Source organism: Podarcis tiliguerta (genome assembly GCF_965153285.1).
Source record: "Podarcis tiliguerta genome assembly, chromosome: 10".
NCBI classification, from domain to species: Eukaryota; Metazoa; Chordata; class Lepidosauria; order Squamata; family Lacertidae; genus Podarcis; species Podarcis tiliguerta.
The window spans coordinates 28,736,855-28,760,305 of NC_139543.1; the positions used below are offsets into that span (position 1 = coordinate 28,736,855).

A 23,451-nucleotide genomic window follows, 5' to 3' on the forward strand; every position below is an offset into this window, starting at 1 on the left:
TAAAGCCTTACTTCAGCTTTTGGTGGAAACACATTGTGCCACATGGGCTAGTGTTAAGCTCTTCTGGGGAGGCTTTCAGTTACAGCATCAAGCATGGTTGTTCCCACTATATTGTTGTAGGTGCCTGCTAAAAACTTTATTTCAGCAAGTCTAGCCAGATAAATAATTTAGTTTTTAAGTTTTACTTCTTTTCTTTTGCTTATTTTTTTGCATATCATGTGCACTGCTTAAGTTTTGATTAATTGGCCTCTACCTGTATTAATGGTGGTAGTAATGAGGTGGTAAGATCACCTACAACTTTTTTTGTGATTTAGGCTGCAAGCCAATACTTATTTTACGTTATAAATCCTACTCAATTCAATGAGGCTTACCCCTGAGTAGACATGTATAGGATTTCACTAGTTTCCCTTTATCTTTCCGCATACTATTTTAATATGGGTGATACATTTGAACTTCTTATCGTTTTGCATGTCGCCTACTTAGAACGCCTAGAAATTTACAGCAAAACACGAGTTTAAATGCATTTCAAAACGACGACGACCTTTGTCCATGACACTGCAGGTGATTAACAGTCTTAGATTGTATATATTACAGTGGGTTAAGTTACAGTATGGTGCTGCATGATTATTCAAAGTCCCGTTGTGTTCAACGTGGCTTATTTTTAGGATTTCAACCGTACCACACAGTATTTTTCGCCTTTTATCTGTTGTGCCCCTTTGCAGCGCGATAGGCAACTTAACGCCTGGCGAACGCAAATTTTACTCAATTCCCCGTCTAGGCCTAGCTTGTCCTGGACTACATTTCCCAGCAGACTTCGCTCGGAGCGCGAGACTGGTCGTCAGATGCCCACACCCCTCTATATTTTCGCGCCGAGATTTGCTCTTCCTCCTCACGCGAAGAAACGGGAGGGGGGGAAATACATCCCATTTCCCAGCATTCCTTGAGGCAAGGGCTTTAAAGCGAGTTCCTGTTTGCCCGAGGGGATTAATTGACCGGCGTCGTCTTTTCCTCGGGGGCCGCAGCAGAGAAGGTCGAGAGCACCGACCTCCCAGCCCACCCCCCGCAACCCCGCTCCGTTGCCGGTCTGTTCTTGTTCAAGATGGCGCTGGAAGGCTCTGTGACGGGCCAGGCCTACGAGTCACGTGGACAGAGCGTGAGTACTCGGGCTCCCCCCCCCTTTCCCCCCATCTCTATCGTTTGGGTGGCCGGGCGCGCCAAGAGGGAGGCGAGCAATAGGCGGAGGGAAGTGGGGGGGCTTTTCTCATCCTTCCGGAGAAAGGGAAATCGGCGGAGCCTCGGAAAGGGCGGGAGCGCGGCGGCGGCGGCGTCTTTCACTGCGATACAGCGCGGGGGGTGGGGAAGGCGGCACGAAGAGGAAGATGCTTTCGCCGCCGTCAGAGGAGCAGAATTTAACTTCTGCCCTTAAAGGAAGGGACCGAAAAAAACCCGTGTTCTTCCTTTCTCCTCTCCCGCCTTCGTCTATCCGCTTGGCGGCGGCGGCGCGTGAGGCGGCAAGCGCCATCGTGTGCCCTCAGCCGCCAGGAATGGCGCCTCGTAAAGCGCCTCACCGCCTTTTATTTCCTCGGGGGGGGGGGGCGGCGCGCGCGCGCTCGGGCGGTTGGTGGGGGGGGGGGAGAAGCTTGCAACGGTCATGTTCGAATTTTGAGGGGGGAGGGTGTTCTCTCTCCGCCGCGGAACGATGCCCTAAAGCTGAGGCGAAGGCGAGTGAGTGTCAGGGAATATGGGAGCGCGAATTTTCTCCTCAGTTTTGTTCCTCCTCCCCTCCCGCGCCTTCGCTTTTCCTTCTCGCGCCGATTGACAATTAAGCTCCTAGGGACTGCACCAGCTGTGGCCTGTAATGTACCTAATAAACGAGACTCCCTCGCGTCAGTTTCAGGTCATGCAAGGAAAAGGGCAGAGCGGCGGCTGCGGCGGGGTAGGTGGGGGGTGGCGGCGGCGGCGGCGTTGTTGTAATGCGCGCTCTGGGCGGGGTTTCCTCCTGCCCTTCGCAAAGAAGGGAGTCTGGCTGATGTCTGCTGCAGATAAAGGAGACAAGAGGACCGTCAGAAAGAGCCCGAACCCTTTTGCCATGGCTCCTTCCTTTCTCTCTCTCTCTGGGCTCTTCATTTTATTGTGGGTGGAACATGCCCGCCTTTCTTCTCTCCTTCCAGGATGGGGTCGGGAGCACCATGGCCCTGGCTGAGGTAGTAGTTTGTGCTGTTGGTCGGGTTGTGACATTGCCCGCTGTGGAGATAACTGCGCAAGCTACTGCCTTGCTAGTGCTGGTGATGATCAGCTGCAGATGAAGACAATGACAATGGGAATCCCCTTTGTTTTCCCAGGGATTACTTGCATACGGAAGGAGGGGTGGCAACAGAACCAAGCTTGCCTTTGCCGTTTCTCTGTGTGTGTTTAATGCCTCTCAGTATATGGCTTTGCAGAGCTTGGCTTCGCACAACTGATATGTTGCATTTTCCAGTTTTTTATTTTCTCAGGAAATGTCTGAATTTTGAAATGCACAGTATTTACGTCAGTTTTGCATGTTGTATTCCTTAGTGGCGTCCTGGCAGATACTGTTCTATTCAGATTATTAGTTTGGTTAAAGAAAATGCCTGTTTGTTATCTATTACATATCCGTGGAAAGCTAAAATTTATTGTACAACTTGCATGTGCTGAATAGACAGCATTTCATACGACAAATTTCTTTAAATCTTTAGATGGGCATTTACATATTTATAGTGAAATTTTGATACTTGTATTACACCAGCAAGGACATATGTTTAGATTGTGTTGCTGAGCTGATGAGTTTGGGATATTGTGAGTGGCAATTACTGTTTGAATTCTGGTTATGGAAATGACATCAATAAAACACCATTTATGAGGTTTTCATAAATTTTAACGACTGTGCATTTATTCTGCACTGCATATTAAAATACTAAAAAACAGTAGTTGCATTAAATAAGACAATGATATCAGTACCTAATCTTTTGTAAGAATAATACATAATGTCACATGCCTTCCTAATGACAGATGCTATAGTCTTCAACTTTAAAATTAACAGTGCAAATCTACACATGTCTACTCAAGAGTCCCATTTATAATGGGACATTACCAGGTAAGTGCATAGCTGTCTAACTAGTTTGTTTTCCCTCCAGTGTATCATTTAACTAATATTTAATTAAGTTTAGAAGCACCTAATATTTCATGAATTCTAATATCTCCATATTTTAAAACCTTAGGATAAAAAGTAAAGTGAAATAGTGACATCCAGCATTAGTCCTGCTCAGAGTAGATTCATTAAAATCAATGGACTTCAGCCCATTGATTTCAGAGGACCTACTTTTGAGTATGATTCATGTTGGATATAACTCAATTTACCCAAATTCCACTAGTATTAGATGACAGAATTAAAAATAATTGGCGAAAGAACTGTGGGTAAAATATCTTAAAGGCTTTTTAATACTAGTATGAAACACAAACTAGTATGATCACTATATAAAAGCCCTTGTGTTTGCCCTTGCTGAAATGAATATACTGAGCTATAGATTGGAAAACAATAGGTTCTTTACTTGTAAAGGTTCGTTGTTCAGTACTTAGTATTGTGAGCAACATCCTCTCTGTGTTGTATGCTTTATTAGTTAGGTGTTGGATTTCTTATTTTTTTCAAACTTTGTATGGCTAAATCATGAAAAGATAGGAATAAGTTAATTTGAAAAGCTTATATAATAAAACACATTTATCTTTAATATCTTTGGTGCTGTATGCTGAGCTCCAGTGAGTTTCTTTGCTTAAAAAAACACCTGAAACTTAGAAAGCTGTAAGGTAGGGTGGCCTGTTTAAAGAAGATAAGATGAAAAAATAAATTGAGGACACCAGTTAGAGCAGAAATGGGAAAATGTAGTCTTTGTGGCAAACGTGTCATTTTTCACTTTTATCTAAAAGATGTATCTTAAACTTGGATCTAGAACACTTAAAAAGTACTTTCAGGATACACAAGGAAACTTTATGATTAATTTTTTTAAAGATTCATCGAACACAAACATTTCTACATTGAATAATTTTATGAAACATCAGGAAAAAAATTCTGACTATATTCATCCTCTCAGTAGTATTGTTGGAATCAAGTATCCCATAAGAATGGGGAGTGAATATAGGATTTTTGAAAATGTGCAAAAAATTCCTTGTAAATCATAGCGTGAGGTCAGGATGAAATTGCTTTTTAAATTTTAAGGGTTTCAGCATCATCAGTTAGGAAACCAATCAGATTTTTGCACACAACAGGGAACTATGATGAACATTTACTCATCCAAGTTCAAACTGTCTTTGTAATGCAGTTTGAACCACATAATTGGATGTGGGTCTTTACTGCAGACTCCTACACCAAGTAAGAGAGAACTTTGGTTGTATCCAACTAAGTTCTACTCAGAGCAGACCCACTGGAATTTCTGACCTAAGTTCGTTGTGTCCATTAATTTCTCTGAGTGCAACCCTTCATGAACTTTACATAGCTTTAGGAGTGATGTTTTCATTTTAGCTGCTGGTGAATTTGGCAAAATGCTCCGCTTCTCAACAAGATTTATTCCATTAGTGTAGTATACAAAAAATAGGGTAGAATTCACTGTAAAAGCAGTTTGTGGGTTGCAAGTATCTCTTCTCTGTATGTGTGCATACACAGGTAGATATATACTGAGTACGATTTTCTTCCCCTCCCTAGTTCCAGGGCTGGGAAGAATATAATTAGTTCTGCAATTTACAAAGCATTGAACGATTGGAGCAATTTATGTTTTGCTCTTAAGTAGATATCTTTCCCATAGGTAAGTCATCAGTTGCTCTTCTGTTTTTCAGACTAGTGACCATCATTCTAATATGACCCCTTCCACTAGCAAGACAGCATTATAATTTAATCCTAGCAGTTATACAGCTGGCACTGCCTTTTAAAGGTATATGCACAAAAGCAACATAACTGCATGGAACTAGACACAATTTAAAATTCATTAAATGAATTGAATGGGAGCTTTTCTTGTGAGTTTTGCCTATAAATAACCTTTTCGGGTATTTGCAGTTGTATTTCATTGGTATCAGTAGATAAGGCATTAATGCCTGGGGCTGAATTCAGTATTACATTGATCTTCTTGAAGCAGAAATAAGGGCTTAAATCCAAAGAACTGAGAAGGATGAGAAAATGTATTAGTCCTGTTCTGTGAACTCTTGCAGAAGCTACTTCTTTCCGTGCCACTCTGTCAGGGTATGAGAAATATGTTGAAAAAGGAAGACACAGACTGACCTTAAAAATAGCCCTATAGGCCTACAGGACTTGGGTACACTTTTCTCACTACTAAGTTGGGAACCACTTCCATGAACAAAATTTCTACTAACTAAACCTATATTCAAGCTATTGTACTAAAATTGCCTTCCATTCCCTTCAGGCTTATTATTTTAGAGGGCATTTTAGGAAAGTGGGATGGGCTAGTAGAACTCTTGCACAGGATGGGTTTAAAGTGAGCAGCTATTACATGTAGGTGTAGTTAAGAACATAATTGGTGCTGAAGGTGCTGTTAAATGTTACATTTCCCTACACTATTCCAAGTGGTTTTAGTAACTTGCAATTTATGAAATCTGCATGGCTTGAGAGCAAAGTTTTGAGTACTTGGGGAAAATACTGATTGTAGACATAGATTTAACTAGTATAGTGAGTCTACCCATTTATTAAAGTATATCATATCCTGCCTGCCTTTCATCACAGAGTTTACCATGAAGCCAAACTATTCAGAAATGCTGCATAATACATTCATCAGATTATTCCATCTCATGAATGGGGAAAGAATGCTTGAATATTTGAATATTCATTAGTGTTCTGGGATGTCTCTTTCAGGTGTTTTGTTGGCATTTCTTCAAAATTGTCAGTGGGGCTAAAAAGTTGGATGCAGTTATTTGATTTTGTATACTTCACCTTCCTGTAACTTGTTAAGAAAGTGCTTACTACAAAATAAAACTATAATAATAAATTAAATATAATACAAGATTTAAAATAACCTCAACCACAGAGAACAATGAAGTAAATCTACTTCTTCAATACTTGGTAGAAAGAGCTAGTCTTGGCCAAGTCCCTGAAAGCTAGCTGTGGTTATGGCAGGCAAATAATGGGCGGGATCATGCCATACATTTGAAGTATATGATTTCCCCCAAAGAATCCGGGACCTGTAGTTCACCCCTCACAGAGCTAAAAATTCTTAGCACCCTTAAACTAGCTTCCAGGATTTTTTTGGAAAAGTCGTGTATTGCATATGTGTTGACTATATGGTGTGGAATTGCCAAATACCTGGAGAGGGAGTGCCAGAACAGGAAAGGTCCTCCCCCTGGTCGCCCATCTAATCTCAAGCTAGGGTGACTAGAAGGAGTTCCCTAGATGCTATGATACATTGATGCAAATATGAATTATCGAAGGCCCTCCAGATGATAGACTATAATTCCCATCATCCCTGACTTGTTCATGCTGGCTGGGCCTGGTGTAAATTTGAGTCCAACAACAGGCATACTACAAGTTTCCCATTTCTGTATTAATAGCTCATGAAACAATGTGGGTTAATTTGTAGGGTTTCCTTAATTTAATGTTGGGAGTTGTAAATTCATAATGCCTGAATATGTGAATGCTCAAAAGTGGATGGGGTTAGGGACATGCATGTAAACAGCACCCTCACCATGCACACGCACACACTGGCCTCTCCCTCTTTCTTTCTCTCCCTCTGCCCCCCCCCCCCCCCGCCGTACGTCTCTGCCTCCTAAAGGCTTGCAGGGCTGTTTGTTGCAGCAGCCCTGGCTACAAGCTCTCCAGGCGAATGGTGCCTCTGGGGCTGGCCAGGGGGTGCTTCCCAGGCAGGCCCTTGTGGGCAGTGTGAGGAGGCACCTCTCTGGGGTGGGGGTGGGGCAGTTCAGAGAACAGGGCCTGTGGCTGCCCAGACGACTCCTAAGGAGAGGGGAGAGGAGATGAGGCTGAGGGAGGGTGTTTGAAAAATGTTGAGGCTACCAGCTCTGCAGGCAAGGGGTGACATAACTGGAATCCTGATTCCCACAGGGGTGCTGTAGAAATAATGTAAGTCCATAAGCCATGGACTCAAAAAGATTGAAAACCTCTGCCATGGAGGCATGAGAGTTGTGCCACTTAATAAACTCTTACAAGTGCTCATTCTTGGTATCCTCCTAGCTAGATTTGGCTCCTTGGCAGAAACACCCTTCTGCTCAAGTTGCTTATGTGGGTGCAGATGTGCAGTACTGGGTTCACTTAAGATCTATTTAATTTTTCTGGAGACACCTTTTAATGTACAAAGATTGCTTATAAATGTTTGGCACAACTAATAATTATATACAACTTGTTACCCATGGCTAGAGCTGAATTGTTTTTAATGTTTATATATTAAGGGAAGGGAAGATAAATTTATTATCCAACTCCTCTTCTAAGAGAGATTGGTGCAGTCATTGTTTGCCTTTTGTACAACACATCTTCATCCAAGTGGAGTGCAGATTGCAATGCCTTTTGGCTGCAATTTGATAGGAGGCAAATATTAGTTTATGAACCAGAGTCTGTAACACATTGGTGTTTATGGAAGGTTATTCCATGAGTTGTGCTGTGACATAGTTGTATAGAAGATAAAAGAATGGAATGTGACGATTTCATATGCTGTTACACTCATTCTTCCTGTGTATGCATAGAGGCCATAAGAAAGGAAGCAGGGTCATTCATTTGTTCCTGTATCAATAGTCTTAAATGTTATGCATGTGCATAAAAATAAAAAGCCTTTATACAAATAAAAGTAAACCATTCTTTAGACTAGAATAAAATCTAAGAAGATTAAGGAAGAGAATGTGATTGTGCATTGATGCACCATTACTAAATAGCAACTTAATTGAAAGAAATATTTACATTTTTAATGTAAATGTAATGTAACTTGCCATTTTTAAACTGGTCCAATGAACATGGTTGTGCTGGTCCATATTGTCATCTTTGTATGCCTATTTATTGCTATTTATTGCTATGTAGGCATGCCACTTTAATACTCATAGCATAATGCCCACTGTTCACATTGGTACCAAGTCATGCAGCTTGAGATTTTGTCATGTGCCAAAACGTTTCAGCTATATCTTTAGCTATATTCCAATATAATATAGATCCTAGCACAGTTTGCGTAATGCTGTCTCCTTTTAACAAGCAGTAAAATGTCATGGGGCTTTAATAGCACATGATTTTGTTTTTTAAAAGACTGATCTACTGAGCAACAACAACAAAATGTTACTAGTTCTGACATACATTTGCTGTCACTCCACTACAGAGCAACACTTGATCAGTACAATAAATTGTTACCAATGGTGGTATAAAGGGCTTTCAAAAAGTATTGAGGGTTCAGGTGCCAAGTACATCTGACTCAGTAGTTCAGAATCAATAAAGCCACTCAGACACATAAACCTAGAATGACCTATCGTTCTTGTGGTGCCGTTGCTACCTCTGCTGTGATCAGATAAATCACTTTCACACTATTGAATCAATAATCATAAATTAAATACCTATTGTTATACCATCTTATGAGAAATTCTCATGGTTTAATTAATTCAACAGCTGTAGTCATCTGCCCCTTCCAAGAGAGAAATGGCTTTAAAAAAGCAACTCCATTGTGAAAGGGAAATTTATAGTGAACTATTTGTTTCTACATAATATATATAAAATGGAATTCTTCAGCCTATCCCAGCTAATTCATGTTTCGATTGTACCCAGCTGCTTAAATTGCACTGCTCAGAGATTGCCTTGATCCCCAGGTGCAGGTATTCCATCTGTGCTGCTCTGAAAGACTATTTACGGCAGAGGTTAGGCCAGTGATTGCTGGGATGGAAAACTCATTTCTCAGCCTGGCTTTTATTTACACTCTTATTAAAGATCCTTTCACTCATGTTGGAATGGCAGCTAGTGACTGCAGCGAGTATTTGGCACCAAGCCAAGCAGTAAAATTACAATGTTGATGAAAGATAGCCTGCTTCCATTTTAACCTTTCCCTGTTCACTCCATCTACATTTGCATGAAGAAGAATGATTATTGAACAAGATAGTGGGGGACAAAGGGATAAGGCAGGCCTGGGCAATTGAGCTCTCCAAAAAAAAATCAACTGTGCCACTGATTTTGAAACAAGTCATTGCTTTGCTAATATGTAATTACCCTTAATTATTATTAGAAATTATTTTGAAATAGAATGGTGGTGCCACTCATGCCATTTTTCTTGCTTTAAAATTGCTGCCTATTTTGCAATAGGAAAATGCACACGCAGGTTTCTATTTCAAACTTCATGTGAGCAACAAAAGGTAATGCACAAGGAACATCCTTAAAATGTCTTTTAAATGGAGATAGTTACTAAGAAATTCATGGACCAAGTATAAAAAGCAGTATTATGCTTTAGAAAGCAAAGTTGTGGCTCTTCATTTTCTGGTCGCACAGTAAAATTAGAAATATATTGAAAAGGTCTGGAAGAGTAACCATATTAGGATTTAGCTAGAGCCAAATAGCTGCTGCCACTCCATGTGTCTCTTCCTCATAGCATCTAAACCAGCACAACATATGATGGGATAGCATCATGTTATGTGCTGCCATGGCCCCACCTGATAACTGCAAAAGGTTGGACAATTTCATTTTTACTTGGATGTTTTGAGGAAGTGAGCAGAGAAAATGAGAACAATAGACCTCTGTTCCATAAACTGCAATGCCAATTTTTCCTGGAGGGGTAGCAGTGACTGCCCCCCCCTTCCCAAGCTGCCTTTCTCCAGGCCAACAATAAACCATTAGGGTCATGAGGCCTTTTTATGAGATAGGCTCACTTGTTTCTCCCTTTGTCATACTTCAGTTCTATTCAAATGTATTCTGCCTGTATGTTCCTATATTGAGCTTAAAATGAAGTGTATACTTGATTGGTGCCGACTACTGATATAATATTTTTACACTTTGTTATGGAGGTTGAAAGTAGAACTTGAAAAGTGAAGTTAGTTTATAGTTGGTCCCTGGAAGGCTAAGTTTACAAATGGCTCCCATTTGAAACAATTGAGAAGCAATGAGTTGTATACAACTCTGCTGTTCTGCTCAAGCAAGAGACTTTCCACTTGCATGAATTGACTTTCCCCTTCTCCATGTGGTTCCCCATGCATCCTCAACATCTGCACCAGAGGGTTGAAGGGTCCTCTGGAGCAGATTTGGGGGCACATGGGAAGAGAGGAAGGGGAAACCCTAGTGCACAAATGGAATTCTGCTGTGCAGTGTTAACTACTACCCATAGGTCTATCTCATTAAGGCCTTAGGTCTGGAATCAAGTAACAAGTCCTGCTAGCATAAGCCCATACAATTTAAGATAGCTGCTCAGAAGGTTGGCAGCTCGAATTCCCACAACAGCGTGAGCTTCCATTGCTCTGTCCCAGCTCCTGCCAACTTGGCAGTTCGAAAGCGTACCAGTGCAAGTAGATAAATAGGTACTGCTGCGGCAGGAAGGTAAACAGCATTTCCATGTGCTCTGGTTTCTGTCACAGTGTTCCATTGCGCCAGAAGCGGTTTAGTCATGCTGGCCACATGACCTGGAAAGCTGTCTGTGGACAAACGCCGGCTCCCTTGGCCTGAAAGCAAGATGAGCACTGCAATCCCATAGTCGCCTTTGACTGGACTTAACCGTCCAGGGGTCCTTTACCTTTATGATAGAACAACTGGGCTTTCCCTCCTCTAAGTTGGGTGGGGGCAGGGGTCAAGAGAACAACACCCCAGGGGAAGATTGCAGGGCGGGGTGCCATTTTGTCTGGCAAGCTATGCTGATAGCACAATTGCTAGAAAAGGCTGGGGAGTAATGCATTTTACATACCATATTTTTTTATTGTCACATACACGTTAGGAATTTACTAACTAGGAACTAATGCTCAAAACAAACAGTAGTGCCTATTATGAAATATTTGCCAACTTGCATGGATATTTGCAAGTACAAACAATATGAAAGAGAAATATTTATCCTATACAACCAATGCCTTCATAGGAAACAGGGCTCTGTGGGTTATAATATTATTTTTAAAAGAAAGAGAAAGAACTATGGTTGCCATGCTCAAGAAACTGCTTTTAAAATAAACTCAGACAACCTGCAATGTGATTCTGTAATCAATGGTGGATTCTCCTGAAACAGAATGTTTATGGATAGGTAACAAGGGTAAATCTAACCTTTGGAAATTTCTATCTGGCCCCAGCAAAGCCTCCGATACGGAGAAACTCCATCATACATTATACATCTCACCTTGATTCTTCCACGGGCTATAGTTAGTCATCCCCCCCTCCAGCTTGGACCATCAACCAAGCTTAGCAGAGCTTTCCCCTTATTATACAATCCATCTGCTCACTTCACTGCACAGGCAAATCACTGTTTATCTGAGTGAAAGTTATAAGAGGGCCCTGCTGAAGCCCCTGTTACTATACACACTGGAAAGGAGAGCACGGACTAACCCTTTGCTGTTATCTTTTTCTCTCACCCCTCTCCCTTGTAGCTAAGCCACCCCTTCCTCATCAGCTTTAAGCCTTGCACATGGAGCTAAAATATTCCCACTTCCCTTTGTTGTCTCAGCATTATACAAAACTAAAGTTTTTAAGCTTCTTGGTATTGTTTGATGTGTCTAAACCATTTTTAGTATCCTTTCAATTATTTAGAAACACAGAATCCCTTTAAAGCTCTCCCTGATATCTGCCAGTATTTATAATACACTTGCAGAACAGAATTCGTAGCTAGCTGTGTATGGAGTTTCAGTCACCAGCCAAACTTCAGAAATGTGCATTACAGCTTTCTCCAAGTTTTATTATTAAGCAAGCATTTATCTTCTAACTTCTGACTAATTACTGAAAAGCAATTAAAATACTATAAAAACATAAAGTGCTAGTTGACATATTATTCACTTGACAGTAACAGAGTACAAACTTTTTAAAAGTAATTTTGTCCATATGTAGAAACAACAGCTGTTCACTCATTATGTGCTTCTTTGGAATTTTACAAGCAGCACTCCACTGACCCAAACCATACAAAAATCTGTAACAACCAACTGGGCATTTGCTCTGGAATTCAGTTAGGTGATTTTACTTACATCAATTTTCTTCTCTGCTTATTCCCCATTTGTTCTTTCAGCAAACAGAATTGATAGCTGAGTGCTTGAACATGCACTGCAAGAGAACTTAACAAATGGATAAATTTAAAAAAAAGGTGCAGTATGTAGCTATGCAACTATAGTTTGGCTGAGACAGCTCAAAAGAAAGCTGAAGGATGGGGAATTGTAGACTGTATCATATTTTCACTGACAGCATTCACCAGCTATATGCCCCAGAAAAGAAGCTCACAGCAATACTACCCAAAATAAGTTTTTATATTTATTTATTTTTTACAATATCATTTCAAAACTTTGTTGTGCATACATTTTCCAGCTTCCTTATTTCATTGCACTTAAAAGTTTCAAAACACATAAAATATATCCCTTTACTAAACATTTTTGTTCTCGGGTTACAAAAAAGTTTTGACATTTCACAGTCACCACGCTTAAGTACATTGATCCAAACAATTTTTATCCAGAAGACTCTCTTCATTGTTTGGAATGCTGAGCCCAGAATATAGTACATTCCTTGCTTACAGTCACTGTGCCAATAAAGGAAGAAAATGGCAAAATTAAACTGAAATACAATGGAACATCAAAGTAAAGTGGAGGTTGACAGGGAGAAGCCTCCTTCAAGTATAATGTAGGTAGAATTTGGCAGAATGATTGAAGAGGTATTTGGCCACTGTCTATGTCATCTTCATACGACAGGAAAGAAAAATTACAAGTGTGCAATTTTCACATAAGTCACAACATAAGAAACAAAACTGCAAGAGTGCATTAAGCAAAGGGCAAAGGATTAAAAGAAATTTAGTAGGATTGTGCTGTATGAAAGACAAGTACCTGTAAAGTTCAAGCAACAACCTACAAAATATTTTATTTCAACATGTCACTTAGCGAAGTACCTTGAAGAATGTTCTTATTGAACAAGTATCCCGGACTGCTAGTTTTAAAACTGACAATACAGCTCTCTTTATGGACATTGGGCAAGTACTGAAAAACAACTCTTTGATTATTTGATAAAAATAGAATAATTTTGGTAAATTCTGATTAGGAAGAAGTTAGACATTTTGAGTTACAGCTGTCAGATATTTACTGTAAAGGGGAATTTCCCTTGTACTGTATGAACTGGAAAAGGCAGACAGAATCAGGAGGTTGTTCTAGAATGTTTTAAAATCAGGGGAGAAGGAAAGAGTAGATAAGCTAAGCAATCTAATAAAATGTGTCTCGGGCAATTTCTGTAGTGCTGATTTGCAAATTTGGACAATGTTATTATTGAATATTTACAATCAGATAGCAAACATTGATTATGTGGCTGTAGCAGCTCCATAAGACAAGTGAGTCTTATCTCAATTTTTATTTGCCTAAAAGCTCTTCCAGTTCTGGCCTAGGTGAGATAGTTGGTATGAAAGTCTGAGTTTTCCCCATTTTCTTTAGGCAAGTTATTCTAATAATTTCCAGCACTCTTACCAACACTGTTGAAATAGATGATGACCCAGTGACGATTTTCCAACCCACCACTTTCCCAAGCTATAGCCTTAATTTCCAGTAACCTTTCACCTTTAAGAGATATGTAACTGGTTTACTTTTAAGCATGTTTTTCAACCTCGTCTTGGGTTATAAAACTGTTGACGCAGCAGCAGCAGAGTGAATTATTTCTAGACAATACTAAATTCCATATTGCAATTTCTTTTTAAAAACAAAAAACAGTATTACTACACACCTGGAAATCAGATATTGAAGTGAATGGAATTTTGCTTCCAGTTTGCATAGCTCTCAGCTAGGCTTGGCAAATGTTCTATGCTGCAGCCCAATAATAAAGCGCATCGGGCAAGACCCATCCCTCACTTGAATGCATGAGCAGAAAACACTTTTGCTTACCCACAGGAGCAAAGCAACAGTTCCAAAAGTAGCCTTAAAGTTTATAGGATGTCAGTCTGGAGGGTTTCCAGTAGTGGGAGGAGGCTTTTAAGGGGGGGTAGGGGTTGCCACTCACTTCTGTCTGAATCCTGTCTACTGGCTCTCATAAAATATATTCATCTAGATGTTCTATACAGCTCTAAGTTGGTGAAAACCATTACTGAGTATCTTATAGAGATGGGGGCAAGTAAAAGTTCAGATTAAGTTGGCTTAATTTCTAAATGAATTCAAAAGAGTTTGTTTAGTTTGAATTAAACTCAAATTTTATTTAACAATCCAGAGTTTAGCTTTGGTCTCTCTGGGAATTGCTCGGTAGCAAATACAGGATTACTTAAGCAAAGCCTTTGAAAGGGATGGTGCAATTTGGGTTATTGATTCAGTCCTAAAAGTACGTCTGAACAACAGCAAGAGTTTGTTTTTGTTGCTACTTTAAGCGTTTCACTGCTACCTCTTTGAAAAACAAAGTGGGCATTTCCAGGATCACTCTTAATGATGTTACTACTGAGATATCTATCTATCTATCTCATACTATTCAAATTAAGCAGCATTTGAAATTGTATCACCAAATCTGGATGAAGTATCATAGAGTGCAACACTGAAAATTAATGTTTCAAAAATATTTTTTCATGACATGATAAACTGTAGCAGTCTAGATACTATTCTAGGAAGAATTGGATGCACTCAGAACTACTGGTCATTCTGAACCAGTTTGATGTACAGATGTTTTCTGGAGCTGCAACCTAGGTTATATCATATGTAGTGTGTTCTTATGAGTCAAAATGAAAATCCAGTTTAAAGTTTTCCTGCACTGGGCAAAAGTCCTTTTATTTTGGTTGTTCCAATGGGATTGTTTGCCACTAAATACGTTCTTTTCACATATGGCACTGGAAATGGAAAATGTGTTCAAGTTCTGTGCAAAAGTATACAAACAGAATGAAGACAGTAATACCTGTAAATCTTACCCAGGGTGTATATATTGTGTTAGAAAGTGTTGTTACATTAATAGTAATATTGCACAAATGAAATGTTTGCTGCCAAATAATGTCTGTCATTATGGGATTGAAAACAAATGATGACCTGATGACCCAGAAAAATGATATTGCCTGAACTGAAAAAACAGGGAGGCTGTGTGGAAGGGCTACACTATCAGTTTTTTAGGCAAAATGTGACCTGCTAATCTGAACATATATGATTGGAAAAACGAGGTACTTTATTGAGAATAAATTTGAGAAGTATTGCTGATTTATGAAAACAGACCGCATTATGAAAATCTACTTTTCATGAAATTTTAGATTTTATGGTATCAGAAAAACATTATTGCAAGATTTACTTCATGTCAGAATTAACACTTTTCTGAACTATTCAGTTGCAGATTGAAACTTCATTTGCTGCTGCAGCAGCATATTGAAACAACTTCACATCTGGTGCAAGGGTGGAATGCAGAGTTGACTATAGTAGCATTAATAAAATGCCTACTCCAACAGATATGTACAATATATTGTTTAAGCAAATAATTATGTCCAGGCTAATTCTATTAAGAGTGTTTTTTGGGGGGTGGGGATATAAACACAGAAAAGACTTATGGGAACATGTGGTACCATACTCTTGCTATGTTGGTAGCTTCAAAAAAACCCCTAACATTTCTGAGATGGCTCATCAACTGCCCACAATCACTGTCCACTCATTTGCTCTCAGCTACCTAAAACTGTTTTTTAAAAAACCACAAGGATATGTTTCTTTAGTTCTTGGCCAGGGAGATAATACCTGAGAACTAAATTTTGAGTCACCTGTAACAATACGAATGATGATAATTGGGATGACTCATTCTCATCCTAGAATACATAAAATGTGTGGCTGTACAGGTAAATGTAAATCCTTAAGTTTCTATTCTGTTGCTATGTTAATATTCGAAAGCCTAGGTACAGAATGTCAAACAAGCTGATGAGTCTTATCTCTCGGCAATGGCTCCTCCCTCCACCTTTTGGATTAACAATGTCAAGCAATGTCTACTAGCAATGTATACTGGCCCTTGCAATATCAGAGAAGCAATAAACGAAACTGATGCTGAAAGGGCATAGCAGGAAAAAAGATGAAAAGCTACTGTTCTGGAGGAGACTTCTGAAACATACCAGCCTTACATAGTTAATAAGAGAGAAATCAGAAGACAAATTACCAAGTACAATAAATTAAACAGTACGTATATAATGATCCTTTCAACAGGATATAAATTAGAGGAGACAGAAGCATTCAATGAATGAAAACGTGTGGTGCCAAAGAAATGGTGATTTCTGGGGAAATCTTTCTAAATCAAGAATTCTCCCAGTCTGCTACATCAGTTATAAATACAAAATCTTGACAATAAGGAACACATTTTCCAGCCAAACAGCTTTCCCTATTCTCATCCTGTGCTAACAGGATGTGTAGATTAGTCCTTGTAGAGAGAAAAGGTTGGCTTCACCATCTAAAGGGTACTGTAAGGTTCCAAAATATTTATGATGGTGTACAAGAGGAAAAGCTTGATTTACTGACATAAATAAAACTCATCTTTTTGAAATTATCCACTGAAACATTAACAAGATTTGAACAAAAAAATAATTAACTGCCGTGTTAGGTTTTGTTCACCTTAGTAACTTATAGCTTAAATTTGCTCAAAAGCAAAGTTAGCCAGTCAATTAATAATGGGGGAAATGGGCTACATTACCAATTTTAATTGCTTTCCCAATCTGCATCTCATGTGTTATTTCTGGCTACATTAAACTGGGAAAGAAAAATATTCTATCAGGTTACACTAGGGTCCTCACCAGGAGGGACATTGAAAATAAATCACTAATATACTAGCAGCATTAAAGTCCTGGTCCTGATATGCACGCACACAAAAAACAAAACCCCACAGGGAAGCTGCAGTTTCTAGGAGATGCCTTTAAATCATTGCAATTCAGCCTCTATGTTTCATGTAGAAATATCCCAGTCTAACCAAGCTTAGAACATAATTTTTAAGTTAAACTTGATCTCTTTTCTTGATAGCCTGCCTTTTCCAGAGGTTCTTACTGTAAAAAAACAACACCTTTCCTATTACCAGCATTTGTGTTTGTTTTACAAGATTCTGTTTCCATGTATCAAAGGAATGACGAAGACAGAAATGTCATCTCCTGAGCCCAGTCTGTCATTGGATATCCTCCAGCCTCTGTCTTTCAGCACTCCTCTGGCTCGCATTACCAAATCCTGAGCTGATAATGTGTACCTGCATGAAGAAGAAATAGTCACAGATTATAGATGTCGTATAATAGTAAAGGTTTATTACTTGCTGGGCAAGGAAAGCATTCCATATATCCTCTCACAAGTATGAGATTTGAAGTGCAGGATTTGTGTTTCTATTTTACAGACCAGTCAAAACCGAAAAGCCTGCCAGCCCCTCTGCTTGTAGAGCTGTCTTTTTCCAACCCAGTTGTCCAGAACACCTGGAGAGCACATCATCAGCCTCAACCAGCATGGCTAATGTTCAAGGAGGAGTTCTTAAGGTAAACATGTCCAGGGTGGATATACAAAGGCTCCCTGGAAAACTGCTGCCAGCGTATACAACAGTGAGCAAAAGGAACCAGTGGCCTGACGGTGATGGAAGATGGTTTTCTAAGTTCTTAAGAAATAAGTTGGGAGAGGGGTTGTGGTTGATATTTTTAGTATCTTTATTTTTATATCTTTTTAGATGTATGTGGGAAATGTTCAATTTGTTTACTTTTTGATGAGTTTTATTTATTGTTTATGACTACTTTTGTTATGTTTGTAATTACGCACATTTTTTCATGTTGTAAGCTGCCTTGAGCATGGTTTTAACTATGGAAAGGTGGCATACAAATAAAATGATTAATAGATGATTGAGACCCATGATCAGATCTCTTTCTCTTTCTCTAACACATGCAATCAGCCATGGAGAAAGCCAAATTGCACTAGGATCTCATCGAGACCTTTCTCTTTGTGCCATGGGTCTTAATAGAAAGATGTCTGACATTACTCTATTTATGGGCAGGGGTTGGTTATACTTCCATACCATGTATGGAAGATTCTTATTGTCTGCTGGATATTCTCTCCTTTTCAGTAATGAACTGAGAGAAATCCTGTAGAAATTTGCAGTCAATAGCAGAAGAACCTAGGGATCATCAATACTGGACAAAGCAATTAAAACAGATACATGTATATCAGACACTTAAGATCCACAGTTTGTAAAGACTTAAGGTGGAACTGCTGTATTTCAAGGTAAAAAGCATATTATCTTCGTATTCTTTACAATACTTTTTTTAAAAAAGATGGGGGGGAATTGAACTGAATTATATTACTATTGCTATTATTTACCGTATTTTTCGCCCTATAGGACGCACTTTTTCCCCTCCAAAAATGAAGGGGAAATGTGTGTGCGTCCTATGGGGCGAATGCAGGCTTTCGCTGAAGCCTGGAGAGCGAGAGGGGTTGGTGCGCACCGACCCCTCTCGCTCTCCAGGCTTCAGGAAGCTATCCGCAAGTCTTGCAAACCCGGCGGGAGGTCCCGTGGACTGCCAAGGCTTGCGGGCAGCAGCCTGCAGCCCAAAAGCTCGGGGGACAGCGGGGAGGCACAGCACCGCCACCCCGCTATTCCTTGACCTGGTCTGGAGGCTGGCGGGGGGGGGGGGAGAAGCAACCTTGTTTTTCCCCCCTGCCAGCCCCACAACCTCGGGGGACAGCGGGGCAAGCCGCTGCCCCATGGAGGCTAGAGAGGCTGTCCCTGAAGGCAGAAGAGGGAGACGGAGCGCTCCGTCTCCGTCTTCTAGCTTGGGTATGGCTGCACAAACCTGGGGGGGGGGGGGGTGGATAAAATTTTTTTCCTTGATTTCCCCCCCAAAAAACTAGGTGCGTCCTATGGGCCGGTGCATCCTATAGGGCGAAAAATACTGTATGCGTCTCCCATCTGACTGGTTTGCCCCAGACACTCTGGCTGGCTTCCAGCAGAAAATAAAAAACATCAAACATTAAAAACTTCCCTTCAGATGTCTTCTAAAAGCCATAGAGTTGTTTATCTGTTTGATACGGTGGACACCACTGAGAAGGCCTTCTTGCCTGGTTCCTTGTAACTTCACTTCTTGCAGTGAAGGAATCACCAGAAGGCCCTCAGAGCTGGATCTCCATGCTAGGTCTAAATGATGTGGGTGGAAATGCTTCTTCAGGTATATAGAACCATGGCCGTTTAGGTCATTAAAGGTCAGTACCAACACTCTGAATTGTGCTCGGAAACATACTGGGAGCCAATGTACTGGTCCCGGCAGCCACTCCCACTCACCAGTCTAACTGCCAAATAAGCATTAATTCATGAAAATCAATGCTAAACATAAGGAAAGCAAGCAGTGGCAACAGGAAAACGCACTATACGTAACTGGAATAAAAGGGAGGCTGCCCCTTCTTAGTAACAGATAAATGAGAAAGCATTTCAGGAACTTGGAGATTAATATCTCTAGCAGTGCATTACTGAATGCTTTATTCACTAATGTAGCAAATTTGGAATGCAACTGTCAAGGCAACTTTACAAAACTGCTGAAGTAGTTTTCAAGCAACTCATTCTCCTTAGGACCTAATTGGAATAAAGCTTTTCAGAATGTGCATTTGTTCCTGCTGAAGCTTCTAATATTGATCAGTGGAAGCACTGCAAAGGCAACAAAACACATTCCTGGCAAGTGGTCTGAATCTGAAAAGCACCTTGCTAAGGAAATATAAAAGGGAGATTACAGACCTGTGGGGGTCATCAGGGTCACAGTTTGGCAGGAAATTAGTGACTGCTTCTGCCACTTCTTCATTTAATAGTACATCCCAGAGTCCATCTGTTGCCAAGATCAACACATCATCAGGTCCATGCTCATACTGGAGAAGATCATATACCCTCACCTGAAAAACAAAAACAAACCCATTGGGTAAAGGAGAAACAAGGGTTTGTTTTTGTGGGTGTCCTTCTAATGAATGTTGTATGCTACCCAAAAAATCTACTTGTTTCCCTGACACTTAAGATCAAATGTGGCCACATGTACAGTCCTACACATTTAAGTGGAGATTTTTACCTACTTAGAACAGACCACTCCACTTTCTGAAGGGGACTCCGGTGAGTTGCATCAGCATTATGCCCGAGCACTGCTTTCTCTCGCTTTACAGTCACATCTAAGTCAATACTTTGAGCCTCATCAAGTAGTCCAGGAAATCACTCGGCATCTTATTTATTTTAAAAGACCTAGCTGATCTGGAAGCTTTGGAAGGTTCAAGGCAGGATGTGCTAATGCAGCATTCAGCCTGCAAACATGTCAGGCAGGAATACCATTACAGACAATTCCAGTCCATTTTAGTCTGCAGCAGCAGCTTTTCACTAAGCTCCCACCTCTATAAAGGCAAAACACTGGGGAAACATGTACGGTTCAGCTGCATGACAATTGAGAGAAGGTGACATGCCCTAGTCTGACAAACCAACCTGAAGCTGATCTATGTATGTAACGTTCAGGATATTCTCAAATGTTTTGTCAGAAATGGAACTAACAGAAAACTCACATACCTGAGTATTTCTCATAGTCCTGCATGCTGATAAAAAAACTTTACAAAATAAATGTTCACTTACAGCCTGCTGAGTATGGCATCCAACATATATTCCTTGGCTGCACTGACAGATTTTATTGAACCAGCAGAAAGATAAAGGTCATTTTATGTATTTCCAAGTATGTCTTCTGTGAGAGATACAGGTCTTCTAGCTGCCTGCTTCATACTCCCCATTGTCAAACCACCTGGCTCCTTGAAGTCCGAAAACAAAACCTTCAGGAGTCCTTCTGAATTACTAACAGAGCACTTTAATTACTCCAGCAGTAGCTGTATTTTCAGAGAATTGAAGTGACCTTGTGACAACTGACAAAAGGAAGTTATTATCTGGACTAGGATTTGGAAACAGCACACCTGGCTGGGAATGCTGATTTATCCTTACGGCTGGCAGGGTCAGTGCTCTACGGTTGTGTTGGGAAACACACTTGGCATTGCTGGAAGAGAATCATTTATCCTCTCTTTGTGTTCTGCTAATCTTTGAAATCCAGGATTAGGAAATGTATATGGAGTACTTAGACTTCTTAATGTAGTTAGAACCCAGTGCAAACATTCAATATTCCCTTTAACTAATGGAGAAACTTGGATTTTAAGAAATGAGATATGTCATTTACTAAGGTGGAAGATGCAATTACGGACTTAGAAGCTGATGAGCTAGATACACTATGGCTCATTCCTAATTCAAAGTGTCAAAAATAAAACCCAAAAGTTGTCAAGTCCACTGCAGAGGAACATAACTCACACCCTCTAGCCACCAACGAAGTGTTACACCACCAGAGACCTATAACACAGCGCAAAGTATCCATGCTCATTCCCACTTCTCATTAGCTAAAAGAATATAAACACAATACATCTCTTTCATACAACAAAGGTCTAGACCTCCCTCCTATTAAAGCCTGTATCAGAACAAACAGAATATATAGTGGCTTCTGCTTGTTTATAGCAACGTAGCCTTTAAAAATATAGTTAAATCTATACAATGAACACAAAATTACACAGAGGCTGTATGTCAACACTTAACCTTTTCTTGTTTGCTTGCTTTAAATATGTATTTATTAATTTTCAGAGGAAAAAAGCCAACAATTAAACAGCAAGTTGAAAGGCAGGAACTAGATAAACATTCCCCAACCCCAGAATGGCAGAGCCAGCTTCCATATTTAGTGATTGTAATCCCACAGCTTTTCAGAAGTGCCAGTCACAGTGCCAATATCCAACTAAGTCATTTCTTCCTAATTAAATATGATGTGTGGGTTGGGTGGGCTGGATGGAGAGCTAAGACAGCTAATGATGGAATAAATGTAGCACATTTGAGAAACAAAGTTTGCTCTCAGTGCTCATCAGCTGACCGATGCTGAATGAAAGCCCTCTGAAGGCACACGGTCAGCCTATTGGATCTGAGAGCATGCCTGCAAAGGGTCTCACTGGATTCATTACACCTGCAAAAATGGACATTTTCTTTTCACTGCAGATTGGTACCAGAGTCCAAGCTACTCCCACAAATGGACACCTTCAAAGGGGCTTCTTGTCCTTGTCAATCAGCTGAGCCCTGGCTACCAAGGAAGAATCAATAATACCTACCCCCCCACAACATGTCAGTTGTGGAGCATGTGGGGTATTTTTATTGGGGGTGGGGAGGAAATGGCCTCATGGGCCAAATTAGGCCTATGGGCTGGAAGTTCCCAACCACTGCACTGTGTGTTCCATCACTATTTTCCTATAATGTATGTGAGGGTGATTCAAGATAGCTACCTGTCTTGAGCACTCTCTTCATTTTTTGCTTTATGGTACAGCACCCAGCTAGGAACAAGAGCAGCGCCATCTTAACACACTCTCCTTTAATCTACACCCAGGTTGAAAATGTTCCTATCACTTCAGACTCAACTAGCCACAAAATATTCTCATCCTTGAAATCCTTGTCGTTCTTCTGGGTCTCCTTCCCTAAGAAATGGTCATATATTTTATGAAAGTGATGGCCTGAAGCAGGGAAAACAGTTACCTTGGGAGTTATTCTGGGCTTAAGAGTTTTATGTGAAGATGTCCTAAATGACAGAAAATGTGTTTTGAAAGCTTCACCAAGTTCAAAGCACAACATGCAACACTCCTGATATGACCCATTTTTCACTATGGAATTCAAGAGAAACAGTCAACATAAGCAATCCTCGGCTACTTTACAACTGATCAACAGAGCTACTTAAATAAAATAAATCCTCTCTTAATTGCATTTTTCCTTCTCATCTAACTCACTGACAAACACAGAAATACAATCCAAATGATTTATATGTAACTTTTAACGTCTGGTACTCAGCTTTATTATCTGCTGTACTCACCAATTAACCCCCCCCCCCCTTTTAGGGTTCGCTTTTAAAAAATAAGACACCCACCAAACAGCTCCTCTATGTTTCCTGCCCTGTAGTCAATTTCCAGTACAGAGTGCCAAATGTCCACTTTATGGTTCTATAACTTTTATACTAATGTTTGTCAAATGTGTTTTATGGGCTTTCTAAATCCCTCTAGACAGCTATAAATTTAACTTACCTCCTCTAGCCATATTTGGCTGCAATCCTAAACTCGCTTACTTGGGAGTGAGCCCCACTGAACAAAGGGACTTACTTTTGAGTAAACATGCATAGAATCGTACTCTTAGACAGGGGAATGAGCTTTGACCATCTTTTCCTTAAGCCACGACCATGTTCCCTATTTAAGGTGTTCATTGCAGCCATTTTTCATGTGGACACTTAAACATTTCACAAGCAGGTTACAAAGATTTTTAAAGCCATAGTTTAGGTCCCTTGTCCTGTTTCCATAAAAAAG

At 40.2% G+C, this 23,451-nt stretch overlaps 1 protein-coding gene and 1 long non-coding RNA gene across 3 annotated transcripts in view; one reads left to right on the forward strand and one right to left on the reverse strand.

The window, feature by feature from the left end:
- The first annotated feature begins 1,706 nt into the window (after positions 1-1,706).
- LOC310658264 lies at positions 1,707-23,440 on the forward strand. The gene is made up of 3 exons (XR_014502147.1): positions 1,707-1,725; positions 12,171-18,300; positions 22,109-23,440. It is a non-coding gene; the product is annotated as an uncharacterized lncRNA (long non-coding RNA).
- The window catches only part of PPM1H (protein phosphatase, Mg2+/Mn2+ dependent 1H), an 87,741-nt gene continuing 76,686 nt past the window's right edge, over positions 12,397-23,451 (reverse strand). Inside the window, exons 9-10 of one of the 2 annotated variants that reach the window (XR_014502108.1) lie at positions 18,970-19,953; positions 12,397-18,385 (exon numbers count right to left, since the gene is read on the reverse strand). Coding sequence is in view for 1 of the 2 variants with exons in the window: in XM_083399834.1 (XP_083255960.1) it covers positions 17,143-17,290; positions 19,802-19,953 (300 nt within the window). In the remaining variant the exon portion in view is untranslated. The remainder of the gene's footprint in view (positions 18,386-18,969; positions 19,954-23,451) is intronic. The other variant, XM_083399834.1, reaches the window with a different exon arrangement.